Raw genomic sequence first — 19940 nt, forward strand, 5'->3', positions numbered from 1 at the left:
TTCCCTCCCCTGCTGGCCTGGTCCCCCCCAACTGCCCTCCCCTGCTGGCCTGGTCCCCCCCAACTACCTCTCTCCTGCTGGCCTGGTCCCCCCCTACTGCCCTCCCCTGCAGGCCTGGTCCCCCCCCCAACTGCCTTCCCCTGCAGGCCTGGTCCCTCCCAACTGCCCTCCCCTGCAGGCCTAGTCCCCCCCAACTGCCCTCTCCTGCCGGCCATCTTGTGGTGGCCATCTTGTGACCACATGGGGGTGGCCATCTTGTGTGAGGGTGTGATGGTCAATTTGCATATTGCCTCTTTATTAGATAGGATGGCTCAAGGCTGGAGCCTGCATAGCGGTAAAGAGGCCACATGCCAAACTAGGGAGGTTCCTTCTTAGGACCTGAGCCCTCACCAACTCTCCTCTAGTCGGCTAATGAATGAGTAGCTTGGGCCCTTGTGCTTCAACCCCAACTCCACCCCCTATCACCATGGGCCTGCCTGCTGGGATGCAACAAACCCAGAGAGGAGGGCAGAACTGGCAGACACAGGAATCCCCAGTGTCCCACCTCCAATCTGAGATGAGACAAGGTGGGATGTCAGAGAGCAGGAAACTAAGCCAGAAGACCAAGCTGAAGGCAGCAGAAAACACAGGCAACAGAAAGATAAGAAAAAATATTTTGAAAGCATATGAAATTATATGTTTAATATATATTAATATACTATTTACTATTAGTCAATATATAAAATATATGTAATATATATTTTAAGCATCAAAATACTCATCATGAGAAAAATAAAAACACTAGTGGACTAAGTAATGCTCATTGCAGGTATGCATTGCATTGTTTGGAATCAGACATACGGGGATACCATGTTCTTTTCAGGGCTTAGGGCTTCTGGAGCTGGGGGCTCGAACTGAAGCCCTTTTCATGTCCCACCAGCTGGGCCTTCCTTCTCTGAAGCCCTCCCTTTGCTTCATTTGCATCTCATTAGCACCTTGGGCAGGCGGTAGCCTAGCCACCAGGAGGCCTGGAACGCAGCTCCCTGCCCCCTCCCTGGGTGCTGAAGGGTGCGGCAAGGCACTCCTCCCACCCCCACACCCCACACCCGAGCTCCAGCCCAGCACAGCTCCAACTGAGCGTTCCCATGGCAACCGGGTGAAGGCGCAGGTCGTGATGCCTGTGGAGGAGGGCGATAATTGGTTTATGGAAATAGCTGAGCAGAGACCGCAAGCTCCCCGCCAAGCCCTCTCTCTGCCACCTGTCCTTCCTCTCGGCAGAAATGGAGCTGGGGGAGGAGAGGGGAGGAGAGGGCCTGGGAGCTGGCAGGTGGGGATGGGGCTTTTGAGACAAGCAAGTGTTTCACCTGTTGGTCTCCAGCCCACTGTCTAGCCTTCTTTCACTCTATGGGGTGCAGTAGTTGTTGTTATAGTGACCTGGTGTTTGCTTTAGTTGCTCTTTGGCCTCTTAAGTCTGTGCTCAGGATTATGCTAGGTGGATTGTCAGAGAAATGTTCCCTGACCTGGGGAACCCTGGTTTGGGAAACAGAGGAGCAGCACTTTTTTACATAAAGTGCATCTGACTGGCTTGATACTGCTGTGGCCTCCAGAGAAGGGAGAGCTCAACTTTGGCAGCTGCCAGAGTTGAGGAGGCATCATGAGCAAGGCTTTGAAGGTGGGGTTTCAGCAGGTGTTGGGGAGAAGCCTGGGCAGGCACTCTCCAAAAGAAAATGTGCAGAAAAGCCAATAGGCAGGCACTGAATGATGCTGTTATTAGTGGAGGGGGGGAGATGGAGGGAGGTATAGCAGGAGGCCCTGGTGGCTCTCAGTTTCTACAGAAGGGGCTAAGGCATTGGTTCTCAACCTTCTGGCCCTTTAAATACAGTTCCTCATGTTGTGACCCAACCATAAAATTATTTTCGTTGCTACTTCATAACTGTAATGTTGCTACTGTTGTGAATCGTAATATAAATATCTGATATGCAGGATGGTCTTAGGCAACCCCTGAGAACCGCTGGGCTAAGGGATGGCAAACATGGGGCGGGGGCGGTGGAAGCACTGCGTAGTGCTTTATAATCAAGATTGAGCAGATGTCCAACATCCAATGGAAGGTTGGCTGGATGGAGACTCTGTAGCCCTTTGATGCCATTCTGAGAGAAGTGAGGTCCATGAGCTTGGCAGCAGACATGGCACGGCAGGCCTCGCTCGGATATCAAGCTATGAGAAGTGTGTACCCTGACTGCAGCTAGCTGGAGGGGACATGGCAGTGCGTTAAGAGACAAGAACTAGAGAAGTCCCTGTGATAGAAATGACCAGAGAGTAGGGGGGCCAAGGAGGAGGATGGTAGGATGGGGCACCGAGAGTCTGGGAGAGGTAAGGCCCGGGACTTCTCCTTCCTTTGACCACCTTCACCCCTCACTGAGCCTAGCCCAGGCCTCTGCATCCAGGGGCCTTGCCCCTAAGGTCAGGTGGTGTCCAAGCCCAGCCCAGTGAATTATGGGATCAAGGAGTGGCCTGCCCTTTCTTCCCTAGCCCTGGCAAGCACCTTCCATGCAGCAGGAAGATGCCAGGCCTCACATTTGCAGAGTCACCCAGCCCCTGTGTGATGCACACTTGGCGTTCCCTCTGGGTATCACAGTCCCAGCCCCAAACTTTTGGGTGCTCATATTCTAAATAACCACGCTCTGGTTTCTGCTCCAGTGGACACCAGGCCCCGACCCACTCTCAGCAGCTACTTACACTACTACGTAGGGCCACGGCTCAGAGCCATCTTTGCAGGCAGGGAGGTTGGTGGCCCCATGGAGAGTGACCGTGATAGTCTCCTTATTAGAAGGAGACAGGTGGCTGATGACAGATTCCACAGTCTGAATGGTGTTTGGGGAGTCTTCTGGGCCCTCGCCGACCTGTGGAGAGAGCCAGGGCTGAGTGGCCTCTTCTTACTGCCTCCTGGTACCTCTTGTCCTCTCATATCTCCTCTCCAAGTAGCCATTTCCCTCTATCACCCCCCTACCCAGTGTGTAACTATGGTTCCCAAAGGGGCAGTCGTCTTTGACCCCATTTTCTCCCTACCTCTGCCCCACAGCCCACATCTCTCCCAGTTTCCCTCCTGCCTCTCCCCACGTCCTGGATCCATCATTTCTTGCAGAATGAGAGAGGCCACCTCACCTTTCAAGTCCAGTCCCACCTCTAAGCCCTGACTTTTGCAGTTACCTGCCTGTCATACTCCTCCTGCTTTTGAGGTCCTAGCAGTTGACCTTCTTCTGTCTCTCCTATAACCCCACCCAGTCCACCTCAGGTCCCCCTGTGCACTGCACTGTACAGTTTACAAAGCTTATCCATGGAGCCACCCAATGCCTTAATGAAGATGAATGATTTGTCTGTCCCAGATGCCTGGTCTATCTTAAGCCCAGAGAACCCCGTGGACCAGGAAGGAGGAGAGAGGTGCCTACCCACATGTGGCCTCCTGAACTGGTTGCCCCAAGCAACTCGTATGCAAGGGTTCAATAACTCAATAGTTTGTGGATTCATGGCCCAAAGGATCATGGTGATGAGAGCTGCTGAGAGGAGACAAAAGCCACAGATTGGGGCAGTCAGGGAAGGCAGCTGGAAGAAGAGGCTTTAAAGCAGGGGTCCTCAAACTTTCAAACAGGGGGCCAGTTCACTGTCCCTCAGACCGTTGGAGGGCCGGACTATAGTTTAAAAAAAAACTATGAACAAATTCCTATGCACACTGCACATATCTTATTTTGAGGTAAAAAAACAAAACGGAAACAAATACAATATTCGTATTTGCATGTGGCCTGTAGTTTGAGGACCCCTGCCTTAAAGGGTTGGGAGAATACGTGTGGGTGAAGCAGGGAGGACAAGTGGGAAAGCAGAACAGTGGAGCTGAGGCAGCTGAGTGGGAGGGGGCAGAGCATTCTGAGACCCAGGGCAGGCTCAGAGTGTCTCTGGAGGCTTCAGGGAGTCACAGGATGTGGCAGAGCCGGGCATTTATGGGTGAATAAACAAGAAAGCATTTAAGAATCAAGTAAAACACTGGGGTGGGGAGGGTGTGGACATGGGGCTGCTGTGACTTGGGTATCTGGGTCCTCTCCCTGCACTGAACCACTGACGCTCTCCCAGTGCCTGGAACTGACATTGACACAGTTGACTCAGATTAACCTGGCAGGAGGCCACCCTACCCTTCCTCTCTCTTGCTTATTAATTGGCACCAGCTGATGTGAGGGGCCTTCTGTCTGGGAGAGAGGAACAGTGGGCCTCTTCAGGTTGGAGATGGGGCACTAGGGGGCCACTGGGAGCTGACCCTCTTATCTGGAAAACTTAGCTTATCAAAGCCTGCATTTCAGGGCAGCCTGGTAAGGTGGGGGAGTCTTCAGAGAGGGGGGGTCTGTGGAGACCATTGAGAACAATGATCTATTACATAGAGGGGAGGCTGAGGGTCTGGTCCTGGGTGGGCTTTGTGCTGTAGCAGCCCCGGCAGGGTGGGTACTCTGGCTCTGTCCTGATACGTGTCAGGAGAGCTGGGTTGAAACCCCAAATCAGTCATTTCTGAGAGCCATTTTCTCCAACTGGACAATGAGGGCTGGAACCAGCCTGCCTGGAACCCACCTGGCTTCCTATGTGATGGTCCAGGTGCCCACACACTGTTTCCACCCTGAGCCTGGGGTCCTAGGCGCAGTGGCTCCTGGTTTCTGGAAGCCTCGAGACTAGGGAACAGGAAGAGCTGTTACTGCATTCAGTTCTCACGACGGTGGTGTGGGGTGACCACAAACATGAGCCCCGAGGTACTCCAATCCATCAGCATGTCCTGCCAGCCCTACCTTCAAACCATGTCTGGAATCTGACCCCTTCTCACGGTCTGCACTTCCAGCACTGAGGGCCAAAACAATGGGTTTCTGTATTTGATTCTTAATAGCTTTCTTGTTCCCCTCTGACTGTCTTCTGCCCTGCTCACCTCACAGAGCAGCCAGAATAAATCTTTACAGATTTCGAACCGACCACATCACTCCTCTGCTCAAATCCTGCAGCAGCTCCTCACTTCACTCAGGGCCTCACAGTACTGTAAGGACCTGGGGGCTCGGGCAGGGGAAACTGACCTCACCTCATCCCGAGGCCCTTGGCCACTCACTCGAGCCACACTAGCCTCCTGGAGGTCTCTCGCACACACCCAGGTGACTCCTGCCTCACCGCCTTTTCCCTGGCCGTCCCTCCCAGGCACGCTCTTCCCTATATGCCCATCCCTGTGGCTTGCTCCCTTACTTCCTGCAGGTCTGACTTACTATCCAAAAGGCCTTCCTGGTACAGGCTGGATCCTGGCCTAACACGATGCCTAATTAGGAGGTGAGAATCCCATCCCCAGCCCCCAAAGTGCCAGCCCTACCAAGAGATCCCTCCCCTTCTTCTGACTGAGGCAACCCCCACCTCAGGACCCAGCAGGCCCCATCACTGTCTGAAGGGTTGCTGAGCTACCTCTCCTCCTCCCCGCTATTCCTCTTCCAGGCCAGGATAGGAAGAGGGGGAGGGAGGTCAGCAGAAGGAACCCCTGCCCCATGGAGGGGAGAGGTGTGGGAACAGCCACAGAGCCACCATAGTCTGAGATGCTGCCTTTCCAAGGTTCCACCCTCACTGCTACCCCATAGCTCCCTCCTCCCCCCATGCACTCCCCAGCAGGTTTGCTGTTCTGGTTTGGTGGTGTAGAAGCAATATATAGCTTGGGGGTCCAGAGACCTACGTTTTAGCTCGGCTCTGCCCCCAGCTCTCTGCACCACCTCTCTGAGCCTTAATTTTCCCACCTGGTCAATGGGTAAATCTGGAATGGCTTATAATGCCGTCTTCCCAGTAATTAGCCTAAGGTTCCTGCAATGAGGTCAGGAGAGCCAACTAATATCTCTCCCACCCCCAGATTCCTAAGAGCAGCCTGTGGCGGTGGCCCCAGCACCCTTGTTGCTGTGGGGGTACAGGGCCTGTCAAAAGTTCCCCAGGGCCCCAGAAATGAGGGCCCAGCTGAATGGCAGTTGCCTAAGAGCTCTCACTGACTACCTGGCAACCCCAGAGCCCAGCCAGGCATTTTGCAGACCAGACCTTAAGTTGTGCCGCCTCCCTGTCCTCTCCTTCCTCTGCCTCTGCTGTGCCTCGCCTTGGGGAGGTAAAGCTTGCAGGGGTTTGGGAGAGAACTGCTTGTGCTTCACTCTGGGCATGAGGCCAACTACCAGGTGGTGCCTGGTGCTGAGGCCTGCGGGCACATGCCCACTGGGCAGTCTGAGCCCAGGGCCAGGGAGCCCTGGGGCCAGGTGGGAGGCCACGAAGTGGGTTGGTGGGCCAACCTTTCTGCCTTCCCTGCTTCAGGACCAATGTCCTCTCTCTACCCCCATCCTCCCTGGCATACACTGAAGAAATTATCAGGGAAAAGAAAATGCACGTGCTGAGTTACATGTCAGGGAGCAAAGTAAACTGTGGGTGATGATGAAATCTCTCTCAGTCTCAGGTCCCACAGACCCATCATGGGGGTGAGATGAATGAACCCTGGGGAGGGAGTTCACTTCCTGAATATACTTCCTGTAGGCTGACGGCAGAGCTGGGTACTGCCATTAGCTTACTCTCCATTGGTTAGCCCCCCCAACATGGCTGGGGTGCAGATAGGGTCTTGGTCAGCATACAAAGCAGCCCTCTCAGCTCCTCTACCAGGGCCTGGCACGCAGCTAGCTCAGAAGGTTCTAATTCCAATACCTAATAAGCCAGGATTAGCCTGCAAATGTCCTGAGGGACCAGGGGCTGCCTATTTTGGGATGTATGTGCTGTGGGGAGGAGACAAGGGTGGGAGTAGGAAGACTGCACCAACAGTGAAGGAATTTATGGCTGGTTGCTTCAGCTTCCAGGGCTGGGGCTTAAATTGGCCCTGGTGGGAAGACAGATCCCTCTGTTCCTCCAGATCCTGCCCGCTGCCACCCCTCTGCCCCAGCAATCTGGGTGGCAGGAAGCTCAGTTCCACCTCCAGATGGGCCCTGCATCTGAAAGCCAGGGGCCAGAGGTGGGATTGCTGGCCTGGGAGACATGAGGTCTGACTGCCTCTGATCAGTAATTTGGACAAATTATTAGACTCCAAGAACCTCAGTTTCTCCAGTTGTATCACAAGGGCTTTGAGTTGAAAGTGGTTCCTCATGTTCCTTCTAGTTGCAGCCTCTAAACTTGCCTGGGAGTCATAGTGGCCATGAAGGCTCTTTCATAGCTGAGGAAGCAGGCACCAGGCCTTGGGACAGAAAGCTCTTGCACTTGCACCAAGGAGACGGCGGAGCTCACGGCAGAGCTGGGAATGGGAATGGGGTCTGTCTGCCTGCACTCTCTGCTGTCCCTGCTCTGCGCTGCCAGCCTTCTTCGGGTATAACCTGCTCTCACTGGGCCACAGTGTATCCATACACCCTCAGGCTCATACCCCAGTAGCCAGTACTCATTGGCACTAGCAAGAAGTTGTGGTGTTTGGAGCAGGAGAGGCTTTTAAAAAGATGACACAAAAGTCAGAAATAAAGAGAAGGATTAATAAATTCGGTAACTAAAAAAAAATCTATACCAACTTCTATAATGGTCCAAATTTCACCATAATACAAGGAAAGGACAAACAGGAGAAAATACTTGCAATTTATATAAATGTATGAATATCCCTAATACACAAAGAACTCTGAAATCTATAAGCATCTCTGCCATGAGTGGAGGATTCACCAAAAAAGAAATATGAATATGTAATACTATATATACATTATGAACATCCTTACAGGGGATTCTGTTTCCTAAAGCTGTGAGTCAAATAAATCCGGCTCTTCCTCAGGGCATTCTTCCTTCCACCCACATTTCCTGAATCTCCCCTTCCTCCCTCATTCAGCTCAGGTGGGCAGGTGGCAGTGAGCTTTAGGAACCAGTTGGCAGCTCAGGGCCCCCAGGTCAGGCCAGCCTGGTGCCTGGTGCCTGGTGCCTGGTGCCCAGTGTGTGACTTACCAGAAGGAGGCTTAAAGGGGGAGGGTGTGGTCAAAGAGAGGAGCCAGCTGTGGGTAGAGGGCACCAGGAACCACAGACACCAAAGTCAAGGGTAACCTACATATATAAAGCCTAATATGCAAATTGTCCCCATGGGAGTTCAACCAGGACACTGATCGCTTGCTATGATGTGTGCTGAACACCAGGGGGCGGCGCAGAACAAAGGAAGGCCCTAGCTGGCAGCCAAAGGCCCTGATCGGCCCTGATTGCCGGCCAGGCCAAGAAGCCCTACCCATGTGTGAATTTTGTGCACCAGGCCTCTAGTCTATATATATAAAAAACCAGCAACCAGAACACCGTAACGACCAGTTGCTATGATGCCCACTGTGGCCAGCGAACTGGCCCAATCAGGGCCGGGGCCAGCCAGCCAACCCCTCCACGGCCAATCCCCCCCTGTGGCCCATCCCCCCTGGCTGGCCCCGCCCCTGATCACCCCCTCACCCCAATAGGGGGTGGGGCTGGCCAACCACCCATGGCCTCTCCCCCAGGCTGCTGGCCTCTGATCAGCCCCTCCACCCTGATCAGTTCACAGCCCCTCCCCCCAGCCAGCCCAACCCTGATCAGGCCCCAATCAGGGCAGGCCGACTGGCCAACCTCCTGCCATCTCCTCCTCCTGATAGGCCTGGCCAGATCCCACTTGTGCACGAATTGGTGCACTGGGCCTCTAGTAGAGTATAAACCACATTGGGGCCTGGGCACTCCTAGCTATTTGGTTCATTTGACCTAAGAGTGTAACTGTGAAGAGGATGTTTCCAAGTTAGCAAATACCTGTGTGCCTTGGTCTTAGTTCTTTCTGTCATCCCTGTTGGTAAGTGACACAGTCAAGGCCATGGGCTCAACCTTGCCAGTTAGCAGAAGGTAGGGGAGCCCTGACATGGAACTATTTGCCTTTCTTCCCACTGAGATTCTAGTCTAGGCAGGGTTGTGCTGCTCTCTCACAGCTATTTATTAAGCACCTACTATGTGTCAGGCACTATTCTGAGTACTGGGGATAGAGCAGTGACAGAAATAGACTAAAATTCCTTCTTTCCAGGAATTGGAGTCCCTGTGACCTGGGGCGGGGCTGGGCCAGGGCTGGGAGGGTGTGGTAGTGGGGCATGAGCACTGCAAGGGGAGCAGCCTGGGAAACCCCTGGAAGAGCTGGAAGGGTGATGGTGAGCCATCTCCTTGGGCTCCCTGAGCCTCTGTGACCCCAGCAACGAGAAGGCAGAAAGTCCTTTCCAGGTTGTGGAGGGTGAGACAGGCAGTTCAAGCTACATCTCACTCTGGGTCATGGGGAGACAGGCAGAAATCACCAGGTAAGTGTAGTAGGGCTTGATAACACTGAGCACGCCACCTTTCACCGCCTGGCTCAAGTATAGGACACCTAATCTGGAAGAGCCACCGAGATCACCTCAGTCCCCATTTCACAGCTGTGAAGACTGAGACAGAGAAGGAAAGTATCTGTTATGATTTGGGAAAAAGAGAAGATGAATTCATGTGGTGCATGGCCCATGCCCCCAGGCCTCACCTTTTCCTTTTCCAGGCCCATCCTCTTGGGGGCAGCAGTGTTTGGTCTTGTTTAACAATCTCAGCGACCAGGACCTGGTGTTGGTGGGGGATCAGGCATCAGTCCTCTCTGGCACCTTAAGAGTCTTTCCGGTGGTGAACAGTGTAGACCATCAGTGTGGTCTTAGGGGTGCTATATATTGGTCCTGAGACCTCAATGGGGAAAGGAAAGAGGGAGTGGAGGTGGTGGGGGCAGGAGTATGGAGCTTCCTCAGCAGCCAGACATACTGTGAGTGGAGATGCCGTGGGGAGTCTGGGGCATGGCCAGCTGGCCAGGGGTCAACAGCTGGGTAACTGGCTCCTGGCACCCCCAGGAAGATAAAGCCAGGGGTGGCCCTCTGTCTGCTCAGACCTGGGAAAGCAGAAAGCTTTTCCACACAGCTGGGTCACCTGGGCAACGCTGTGTGATGTCATAGGGCAAGGCAGAAGTCACACAGAAGTCCAAGTACAGTGGTGGAATCAAGAGCCCTTTTCCCTAATCCTGGAGCTGTGTCCTGCCTGCTCTCTGGAATCCAGTCTTCATCCTTCCTGGTGTGGATACCCCAAGCAGACCATCAGTCCACATTCACCAACCACCCTGAGTGCCCAGCCCCTGCTGGGCACACTGCAGGAGAGGAGGAGAAGCTGCCCCCAAGGAACTTGCAACTTGGTTGGTGAAACAGCTATTTCTTTTAAGAAATCTGCAGCCATCCTGCCTCTTTGGGTGCCCATAGCTTTTAATTTGTTTACTAGTAATAATAAAAAACACAAAGTTCAAGAGAATGGTTTCCACTTAGAGTGTGGGTGGGAAAGTAGGGGAGAGAATTGGGAATAAGTAGATCTGTTGTTGTAATGTCTCTTAGATTGGGTGGTCAGTTAATGGCTGTTCATTATATTATTGAAAATAAATTATAAAGAGGACCATGTATGGGTCAGCAGTGGATCTAGGATATGGACCAAGGTTTATGACTTATCCAATTCTGAGCTCCGTAAGAAATTATTACAAAGATAACTCTTTTTATTTTTGGCACTACCACATGCCAGGTATGGTTCTAAGTGCTTTTCTGTGTGGTGGGATGGCAGAATGAGGATGACTGGCCTTTGGCCTGGAGTGGGTGGGGTCTGTTCCATGGGGGTGAGGTCTGAACTGGACCTCAAAAGATGATCCAGAATCCTGGGCTAGCAACAGTGAGATTTGTGGGTACTGGGTGAGATTGAGAGGTATCTGGGAGATCCTGTCGCCTGCCTCCTCCTTCTGCCAGCTGTTTTAGACTCACGTTGAAGGTTCTTCCTATCTTCTTTGGTTTGGGGACCAAGAGTAGGCCCACCCTGGCAGCCAGAGGGAGGAGGCCTCCAGCTTCTGCCTCTACCCCTCTACCCCAGCAAGAGAGGCAGGGAGGAAGTGGTTCTTCCCAATTTAGAGACAAAAAAACTGAGGCCTCACCTTTGTTAGAACGAAAGGATCTGCTGAAGTCACACAGACATTTGGGGATAGAAGCTGGGAGGTCCACTCCCAGTTTTCCTCCTTCCCAGGCCTGCAAAGGGTGATGCCCCTGGCTCCTGGGCAACACTGTCACAATCCAGCATGCACAGAGAGGTCTCCGTGGGTCCTTCGCCAGTCTCCCTAGAGGGCCCCCTTCCTTTCAGTGCTGAAGGCTGCAGCAGCAGGTGGGGACCTGTGCTGCCCCAGCGCCTGCAGGAGCCATTCATGCCGAGCTCAGGGCCAGTGCAGCAGGACCGGGAGAGGCCAGCAGGGCACTGAGGGAGCATACTTTAAGAAGGCACTGGCTCTCAGGGCTATGCTACCACACCTTAAGTTCTGTTCCCTGGCCATCTTTCCTGCCTCACTGTGGCTCCTGCCATGCCATGCCGCTCTCCCAGCACCTAAGCAGCTTCCCTAGGGCCACCCTTGGGTTCTGGGCTCTCACCCAGCTGCCCTACCTAGCATCTGAGATTTCTGCTATTGCAGCGCCCAGCGTGGCCTTCCTGCCTAAGAAGATAATGCAGGGGTTGGTTCCAGGCCGTCTGGCTCCAGAGCACCAGTGAGCCCTGCATACTCAGCAGTCATGGGAAGGGGGCCTTCCTACCACCTCACTCGCTGGCTGCCCAGCTTTCTGGACCATGGACCCCTCCCTAGGACACTCACTCCTGTGCTATAATAACCTTCCCCCAGAATTGCTTCCTCCTCACCAGTGAGAGGGCTGGCAGTCTGGGGGCTGAGTGTGGCTTTCCCACTCAACAATACTGGGAACCCAGCTACTCTACCTGCCACATTCTCCTTCCCCAAGAGTGGAGCTCCACCTCCCCCAAATAAGGGAAATGAGCCTGCTCCCCAAAAGTCCAGAGGATACTTCTGCTCCCCTGCCCAGGGGCTGGCCCCAAGCTTTGATGACAGGGAGATTCCAGTGCTGAGGGGAAGCAGAGAATGATTGGTCTGGCAGCTAATAGGTAACCCTGCCCCTCCTCCAGCCCCCTCCCTCAGGAGAAAGCACTTGGAGCTACATCATTTGGTGGGGCCAGGGGTTAAACACAGCCATTACGCAGCCCACAGCTGAGGGGAGTGCGGCAAGCTGCCTGGATCTGAGGCTGGCTCTTGGGAAGGAGGGGTCCTGCTCCTCTCTGGCTTTGCGCTGGGCTGGGCAGACCTGTGGGGCCTGGCTTCTGGGGAGGCAGCCCTTTGGCCTCACTGCACGAGCAAGTTACAGGGAAATGTGTCTCCCAGAGCCCACAAGCTCTTTCCCCTTAGTCCTGTCCAGTGGCCTATAACAATGACACTGCCCCCCATTATCCCTCCCTCCCCCACTCTTAGACACACACACACACACACACACACACACACACACACACCCTTCCCCATTACTTTCTCTCCATTTCTTTTGGGCAGCTGAATTGGGAAAGGGAAGGGATGAATGAGGTAGGAAACAGTGTGATTTTGTAGCAAATGGCAGTTCACAGCTGTGTGATCTTGGTTCAAAATACTAACCCTCTCTGAGTTTTGGTTCCCTTCCAGTGGTCGGCAAACTCATTAGTCAACAGAGCCAAATATCAACAGTACAACGATTGAAATTTCTTTTGAGAGCCAAATTTTTTAAACTTAAACTATATAGGTAGGTACATTGTTATTACTTAATTAGGGTACTTCTAAGGCTTAGGAAGAGCCACACTCAAGGGGCCAAAGAGCCACAAGTGGCTCGCGAGTTGCAGTTTGCCGACCACGGCCTTATACAGTTGGGAAATGAGTGCTGCTCTGAGGACTGAATGAGAAAAGGTAGGCAAAGCACTTAGCACTGACATTCAGGTCAGTGCTCCAAAAATGCTTGCTTTGTCCTGCTGAGCAACCTGGGACTTGGCAGGTTCTCCCAAGCAGAAATGGGCCAAAGTGCAAACAACATCTGCAGGGTCAGTCTGTACATCTCCACCAGCTCAGCCACACCAGATATGCCAGCTCCTCTCTGCCTCTTCCCCAGACCCACTCTGTTTTGGGCTTCCAGGCTCATTCCCACAGCCACACCTTTCTCCACTTAGCTGCCTTGCCATAAATGTCTTCTTTCCTACCTAAATCCCATTTGTCCTTAGGATCCAGCTCAAGACACCTCATCCAGAAGCCTTCCTGACCCCCTTATCTCCTGCACTGGTCAATCCTCTTCTTCCATGGTGGCACCAGCCTGTGTCTATGCCACTGAGCTCATTCCGAATAAATAACAAGCCTGAGGCAGGGGGTGGGACCCGGCCAAGTCCTTGCCCCTCTCCTGATTTTTGGCAGTTGTCTGAGGCAGTTGTCTTGGGAGGTCTCTATGCTCCCAATGCCATTTCCCCTCAGCCCCAGTGTAAACAGCAGGTATCACTTGTGAGCTAAAGGATGGCAGACTCCAGGAAAGTCCCAAATCGGCTGACCGCAGTGAGTGCACAGCCTGCTTGGCCAGGACCTTTGGAGCTGTTTTGACCTCACATCAGCTACGAGGCGCCACCTGGAAGTTTCTAGAGAGATCTGGGGAGCTGGCTTTGTCTTTGCTTCAATTATGGTTCTCACTGAGCCCCCCAGTTCATACCCTACTCCTTAAGGCTAGTCTGAGTTTGAGCTGGAGTCACTGTTGACAGAGCTCTCCTTGGGGCTGTGGGGGCACCCTATCATTGTGGTTCTGCCCCTCCCACCTGTCTTCCTTCCTGTCCTGAGTCCCTTCCACACCAAAACAGCAGCCAAGGACTGCCTGTCTGCTTCCCCTGAGTGAGTTCAAATTGGAAAGCAGTGAGTGTGGCTGCAAGTTACAGCTGTCTCTTCTCCTCTCACCTGGGGCTGGGTGTCTCCCATTTGTACTGCAGACCATTCTCCCCCTTTTCCACCCTGCTCTGGGCCCCTGGAGGCTGACATCAGTGGGTTCTGGTTGGGCTGGGTTTAAGGGAGGGCACACAGGGATCTAGGAGGCTCCCTTCTAGCTGGTTCTTAAGGTTGGCTGGTCCATCTACTGCCCAAGGCTAGCCTGCCTGGCAGGCAGCACTCTCCATGCAGCGCCCCCTCAGCTTGTGGTCACTGTTTCTCCTCATGCCTATCCATGCTTAGGGGTAATGAAGGCTCCTCTCATAGCCCCCAGGGTACTGCACTCTTCCTCTTGTTTTTCCTAAACCTCACCGTCAGCTTTGCAAAGCTTCCCTCTATTAAGCTTCCTTCAAACGACCAAATTTGAATGCCTCCTTCTTCCTACCAGGCCCCTGACTGATGCACCTGCTGCATGAGCCACTTTCTGCGGCCTGAGATGTCACTTGATGTCCTGGTAGACCACCATCATCATTGCTACCAGCACCTTCACACCTCACTAGCATTTAGTGCTCACTTACCATGTGCCAAGCTCTGCACCCACAGTTTTACCTGGAGTCTCATTTAATTCTCACCTTCCTGCTCCCCAGGAGTTACAATTGTTTCTTATGATGAAGAAGGAACAGATGTTCTGAGCAATGAAGGGACTTGCCCAAGCTTTGAAGCAGCAGAGTTGGGATTTGAACCCAGGTCTCCTGGCTCCAGAGCCTGTGATCACCACCACCAAAGCAACCTGCCTTTTTCTTTAATTCCAGGGGAAGGAGTCACATCTCTCCTTCTTCACTCCTGAAACTGGGGCAGCATGGAAAAGGTCAAGTGCAGAGATGAAGATCCCTGGCCTTTTGAATGAGGCTCTGTGACAGTGCAGCCCTCAGACACTAGTGTCAATGGAGAGGGAAGTGGAGCACCTGGAGGTGCAGCTGGCACTACTGGGCTAGGCCCCTTTAAGCCAGGGCAGAAGCCAGGGTGTCTAGAAGTCATTCTATTCTGAACAAATGGGTGGTGAGTTGTTTGGTGGGGTAACGGTGCCCTGGAGCTATGACTGAGATTCCAGAATGGGAGCTTGCTTCCAGTTGCACTAAGCCCCTTGGATGCAGGCTGCCTGCAGGCTGACTGGGCAAGGCAAGGTCCTGGAGGCGCTTGAGGGTGGGGGACTGCCCCTCTGACCTTCCTTTGGTCCCTTATTGTACAGAGGTAATCTGATCAGGTCCTGGGCTATATGCATGTGCCTTTATGTTTTGTCATTTGTACTTGATAGTCCTGACCCTGTGCCTGCACCTAGTTCTTGTGGTTCCCTGGGAATGACCAGTCTGGCACAGCACCACCATGTCGAGTAACAAAAACGTATGACCCCTTGAAATCCGCCAGGCTGGGCTTTAACCCTCGCTCTGCCAGGCCTCTCAAAGAGTATCTGGGCAAGTCCCTTGACCCCTTGGGCCCCAATTCCTCATCTGCAAAGCAGCAGGGCTAATCCTACCTGGCAGGGGCATGGGGATCAAGTGAGAGAATAGGTACTTGGCATGTGGCAGGCTGCACTGAAATGAGCTCCCCACCTTTATGCCACTCTGGAGCCCCTATGGCTCAGCCTTGCTATGGGAGACTTGGGGTGACTATTAATGGGCACACTCTTCTCCTTGTTGGCTAACAGCATGCCCATTTATTTGCTCAGCAGGTACATTCATGTTGGAGGAGTCCTCTCAGCATTAGGTAACCAGAGCTCTTGTTTGCAGCAGCCCAGGTCCCATTGTCATGTCAGGAATCACTTTGCTAAAGATACAACATGACTTTTGAGAGTTTTTTTTGCAAAATTGATAACATTAACAAGGGACTGGCTAAAAGGGTAAGTAATGAAGGCCACCTCCTCTTTCCTCCATGGGGGACAGTGGTGGCGGTAGAAGCAGCACTCTTCCAAGGTGGAGTGGGGAGGTCCACTCAGGGCAGAGAGGTCTGGGTGGACAGTAAGCTCAACCAGTTCCCTCACCTCAACTATTCCAACCCACAAATCTGACCACGTCACTCCTCAGCCTCAGTAAACACTCTGATAGGCCCCCTGCTTTCAGGAGACTCCTGTAGGCGTCATGATCTGCTCACAGTCCCTACAGCCTTTTTGCAACCAATCCCTGCCTCACACCCACTCTCCAGCCATGCTCCAGGCCTGTGGTCCCTTGGATGGCTCTGGCCTCTGGCCTTCACATATGTTCCATTTGCCTAGACTGTCCTTTCTCTGCCAGGCTGATTAACTCATAGTGTTTCTTCAAGACACAACTGGAGCAAATGACAAATCTCCCCTGAAACCTTCTCCCACTGCCCCACCCCACCCAGGGGCATCCGGTCCAGCCCCTGCTCTTCCCCTAACCCTGGCTCATGACCAATCACTGACCTTTGTGGGAGAGAAAAGTTTGTCTGTCTCTTCCAGGGAGGGCTGTTGACTGGCACAGAGTCTGTGCATGTGGGTGCTCATTGAGTGAGTGAGGTATGACACTCACATCAGATGCCTTTCTCCTTGCTAGCTCCCCAGATGTCCCACTTCAGCCCAGGACAGTGATGCCTGCTCCCCGAATAGCCTTCCCTCCTCCAGAGTCCTTCTCCCCACTTCTAAAGCATCACTAGTTGGTGTGTGCACTACCTGATACCAGCTACCAATGATCAAGCACTTGTTATGTGCCAGGTACTGCTGTATGCATTTTACATGTTAACGCAGTTCACAATCACATATGAGGTAGGTACTATTGTAGTCCCCATTTTACAAATGAGAAATGAAAGGCACGACCAGGAGCAGAGGAGTCAAGCTTCAGACCCAGGCCATCCAGCTGCAGAGCCGGCCTTTATCGTCTCAGCCCTCTCCTTTACTGAGGGCTCTTGTGGGGAGTTCAGGGGAGGGGGAGACAGCCCAGAGTACCCCACCCCCAGACCGGGCCTCAGGGCTGGCTGTGCAGCTGGAAGGAGCCAGCAGGTCCCAGGAGCTCCAGTTACAGGAAACTGCTCATTCAGGCTAGATCCCCATCCCCTCCCTCAGACTCCTTGCTCAGCTAAACCCCTCGCCCACACTGCCTGTCCTTGTCTCTATCAGAGAGAGAGCAGAGCCCCTGGCCCTAATCTTATTTGAGGCCATGAAATCGCATTTGCAGCATATTAATGCAACACTGAGCTGGCCTGGTCCTGACTGTCTCCTGGAGGAGAGGAGCCTGAAAAGCAATCTCTTGGGAAGGCGGCTCCCAGAACACCTGCTGACAAAAAGCAATTATGCTTTCAGAGGAAGATTAAAATAATATCCACCCCTCCCTCCATGCCCACCCTGAGGACCTCAGCTCTCCTGGCCCCCTTCCCCATCTGTGATTCAAGAGTCAGGCTTCCTGCTGGGGTGAGTGTTGCGGGCAGGCTCAGCCCTCTCTCTCCCAGGTACGCCCCATGGCTGACCCCTCAGCTGTCTCCATACTCACCGCCCTTTACCTCCCCTGAGTACCACACTCTCTCAAGCCTCTGGGCCTTTGCCTAAGCTGTTACATCTGTCTGGAATGCAGGCTTCCAAACCTTGTCTATCTGACAAGCTGCTATCCATCCGGCATAATGACCATAGCTAACGTTTTGTGAGCGTTAGTATAGTCTTTAAATGTACTACACATTCAATTCAATAATCCTATCAGGGCAGTCTTGTCACCATCCCCATTTTATAGATGAAGAAAGGAGGCACAGTGAGGTTAAATTCCAGATCCAGGAGGTGGCAGAGCAGGAGTGTCACCCTTTCACCCAGGGAAGGCCCAGTTGCTTCCCCTCCGACATCCAATGACTGCAGTGGTCTCACTGTGCTGTCTGTCTTCCTGAGAACTCTGAGAGGCCAGGCCTGGCAGAGTCTGGGCTTAACAAACACTTCTTGTGCAGAAATCAATACACCCCCCTGCAGAGTTAAGTATGGGTGTGGATGTGTGTCCTATTCCCTTCTCCAGGCTGGCTGTATTCTGAAAGTCAGGGCTCCTGAACTACAGTCAGTCTAGCACAGTGGTCGGCAAACTGTGGCTCGCGAGCCACATGCGGCTCTTTGGCCCCTTGAGTGTGGCTCTTCCACAAAATACCACGTGCGGGCATGCACGTACAGTGCGACTGAAACTTCATGGCCCATGCGCAGAAGTTGTTTTTCGGCCTGGTTGAGTCTATTTTGAAGAAGTGGCGTTAGAAGAAGTGGGGGGTGTCAGTCGGTCGGGCGACCGGAGACTCGGTGCAGGTGGGCCTCGGGATACACAGCGCAAGGGAGGCGCACGTGATTCATGCACGAGTTGAGTGACCCAGTCAGTCAGCAGTCTCATTGTGCAGTGGTTAGTGCTAGTTGCGTCCGCAAATCGCGCGCGGGTGACAAAAGTACCTACTCGAAGCATAAAGTTACCTGTATTTTTCCAACCAGCTGCAAATCCTACAGGTATTTTTGTCATCAATTTAAGAATTGTAATTCTTTTGTGTTGGTGGCTTTATTATTATAAAATGAAACATTTTTTTAGGTGCCCTGTTTGAGATGGCTACAAAGAAGAAGCAAAGAAAAACGGAAGACGAAAACCGTGAATTTAAAGTTGAATGTACCTACCTATATAGTTTAAGTTTAAAAAATTTGGCTCTCAAAAGAAATTTCAATTGTTGTACTGTTGATATTTGGCTCTGTTGACTAATGAGTTTGCCGACCACTGGTCTAGCATATTATTTAATCCTCACAACCATGCTGCAAAGTAGACATCATTATCCTTATCTTCTAGAGGAGAAAACAGAGGGCCAGAGAAGTGAAGTGACTCGCTCAAGAACACCTGGTATGGCCCTAACCAGTTTGGCTCAGTGGATAGAGTGTTGGCCTGCTGACTGAAGGGTCCCAGGTTTGAGTCTGGTCAAGGGCACATGCCTGGGTTGCGGGCTCGGTCCAACGTGCAGGAGGCAGCCAATTCCCTCTCATCATCGATGTTTCTATCTCTGTCTCTTCCTCTCTGAAATCAATAAAAATGAAAAGTTTTTAAAAAAGAAATAAAATGAGATTTCTTTAAAACAACAACAAAAACACTTGGCATGAGCCAGCGCAGGGATCTGAATCCATGTTTATTCACTGAACCTCCTTGGCTGTAACTGACTCTTACTCCTCAGGGTGGGCTAGGGCTTAATTCTGGGACTATTTATGCAACTTTTTTTTCTCAGTGTCATCAGCCAACTCCAGTGGGCCACCGGGGTTGCCTGGGGAGTCTGAGCCATTGACAGCCCAAACTCCATCCTCAGTCCTTCTTCCAAACCCCAGGACAATGAGCACTCGTTGTTAGTGTTGGCTTAACATTGAGTGACCTGTCTTGGCTGGACTTGGTGTGATATGGGGCCATGAGGCAGAAATCTGTTTCCCCAACTGCTTCCCACGATCCTGTCTCATTGCCTAGAAAGCCCATTAAAACACGAATCTCCCTGGGAAAGACTTCTGCAAGCGATTACACCTGTGCTGACTACCTCGTCGGAAAAAACACACAATATATGATGGAGACCTCAATTCCAGCCTGGCTTTGCGATTGATTCAAGGGGAAGCTGTTCACCTTCTCTAGGGGCACCTACTCTCCGTTCCCTTGGCATCCCCTGCAACTCTCCATCCCACAGACGGTCTCTCTACACGTCATTCTTTCTCCCTGATGCTGTCCCCTCACACATCTCCCAATTCTTGCTTCCATACCATTGTCACACTGTCCTCTCCACCTGAAAACCTCTCTTTTGGAACCCTACTGATTCTTTGAGGCAGGGATCAGATGTCCCCTGACAAATGTAAGGTGGGTTTTAATGAACTGAGCAATTACCAGCCTCTTGCTTAGCTGAGCCTCTCAACCTCCTTGTCAGTAGACACTCTCTGCACATTATACAGATAGGAACTTGAGACCCAGGGATGTAAGCGATTTGCTCCAAGTCATACAGCTTGTATGCAACTGTGAAATGGTGCCCTAAACCAGGGTCTTTTTTATTTTTATTTCTTATTATTGAATTTTATTGTTCAGATTATTACAGTTGTTCCTCTTTTTCCCCCCCCATAGCCCCCCCCCCCCCCGGTCCAACCCCCCCCCCCTCCCCTCCCCCCCCCCCCCCCCCCCCCCCCCCC

At 52.6% G+C, this 19940-nt stretch overlaps 1 protein-coding gene across 1 annotated transcript in view; it reads right to left on the minus strand.

Moving 5' to 3' along the window:
• The window catches only part of CCDC33 (coiled-coil domain containing 33), a 104566-nt gene extending 95031 nt beyond the window's left edge, over nucleotides 1-9535 (minus strand). Inside the window, exons 1-2 of the mRNA XM_005882833.1 lie at nucleotides 9515-9535; nucleotides 2716-2879 (exon numbers count right to left, since the gene is read on the minus strand). Of these exons, the coding sequence (XP_005882895.1) occupies nucleotides 2716-2879; nucleotides 9515-9535 (185 nt within the window). The remainder of the gene's footprint in view (nucleotides 1-2715; nucleotides 2880-9514) is intronic.
• Between the last annotated feature and the right edge of the window lie 10405 nt (nucleotides 9536-19940).

This window comes from Myotis brandtii, unplaced genomic scaffold (genome assembly GCF_000412655.1).
Source record: "Myotis brandtii unplaced genomic scaffold, ASM41265v1 scaffold74, whole genome shotgun sequence".
In the NCBI taxonomy this organism is placed as follows: domain Eukaryota; kingdom Metazoa; phylum Chordata; class Mammalia; order Chiroptera; family Vespertilionidae; genus Myotis; species Myotis brandtii.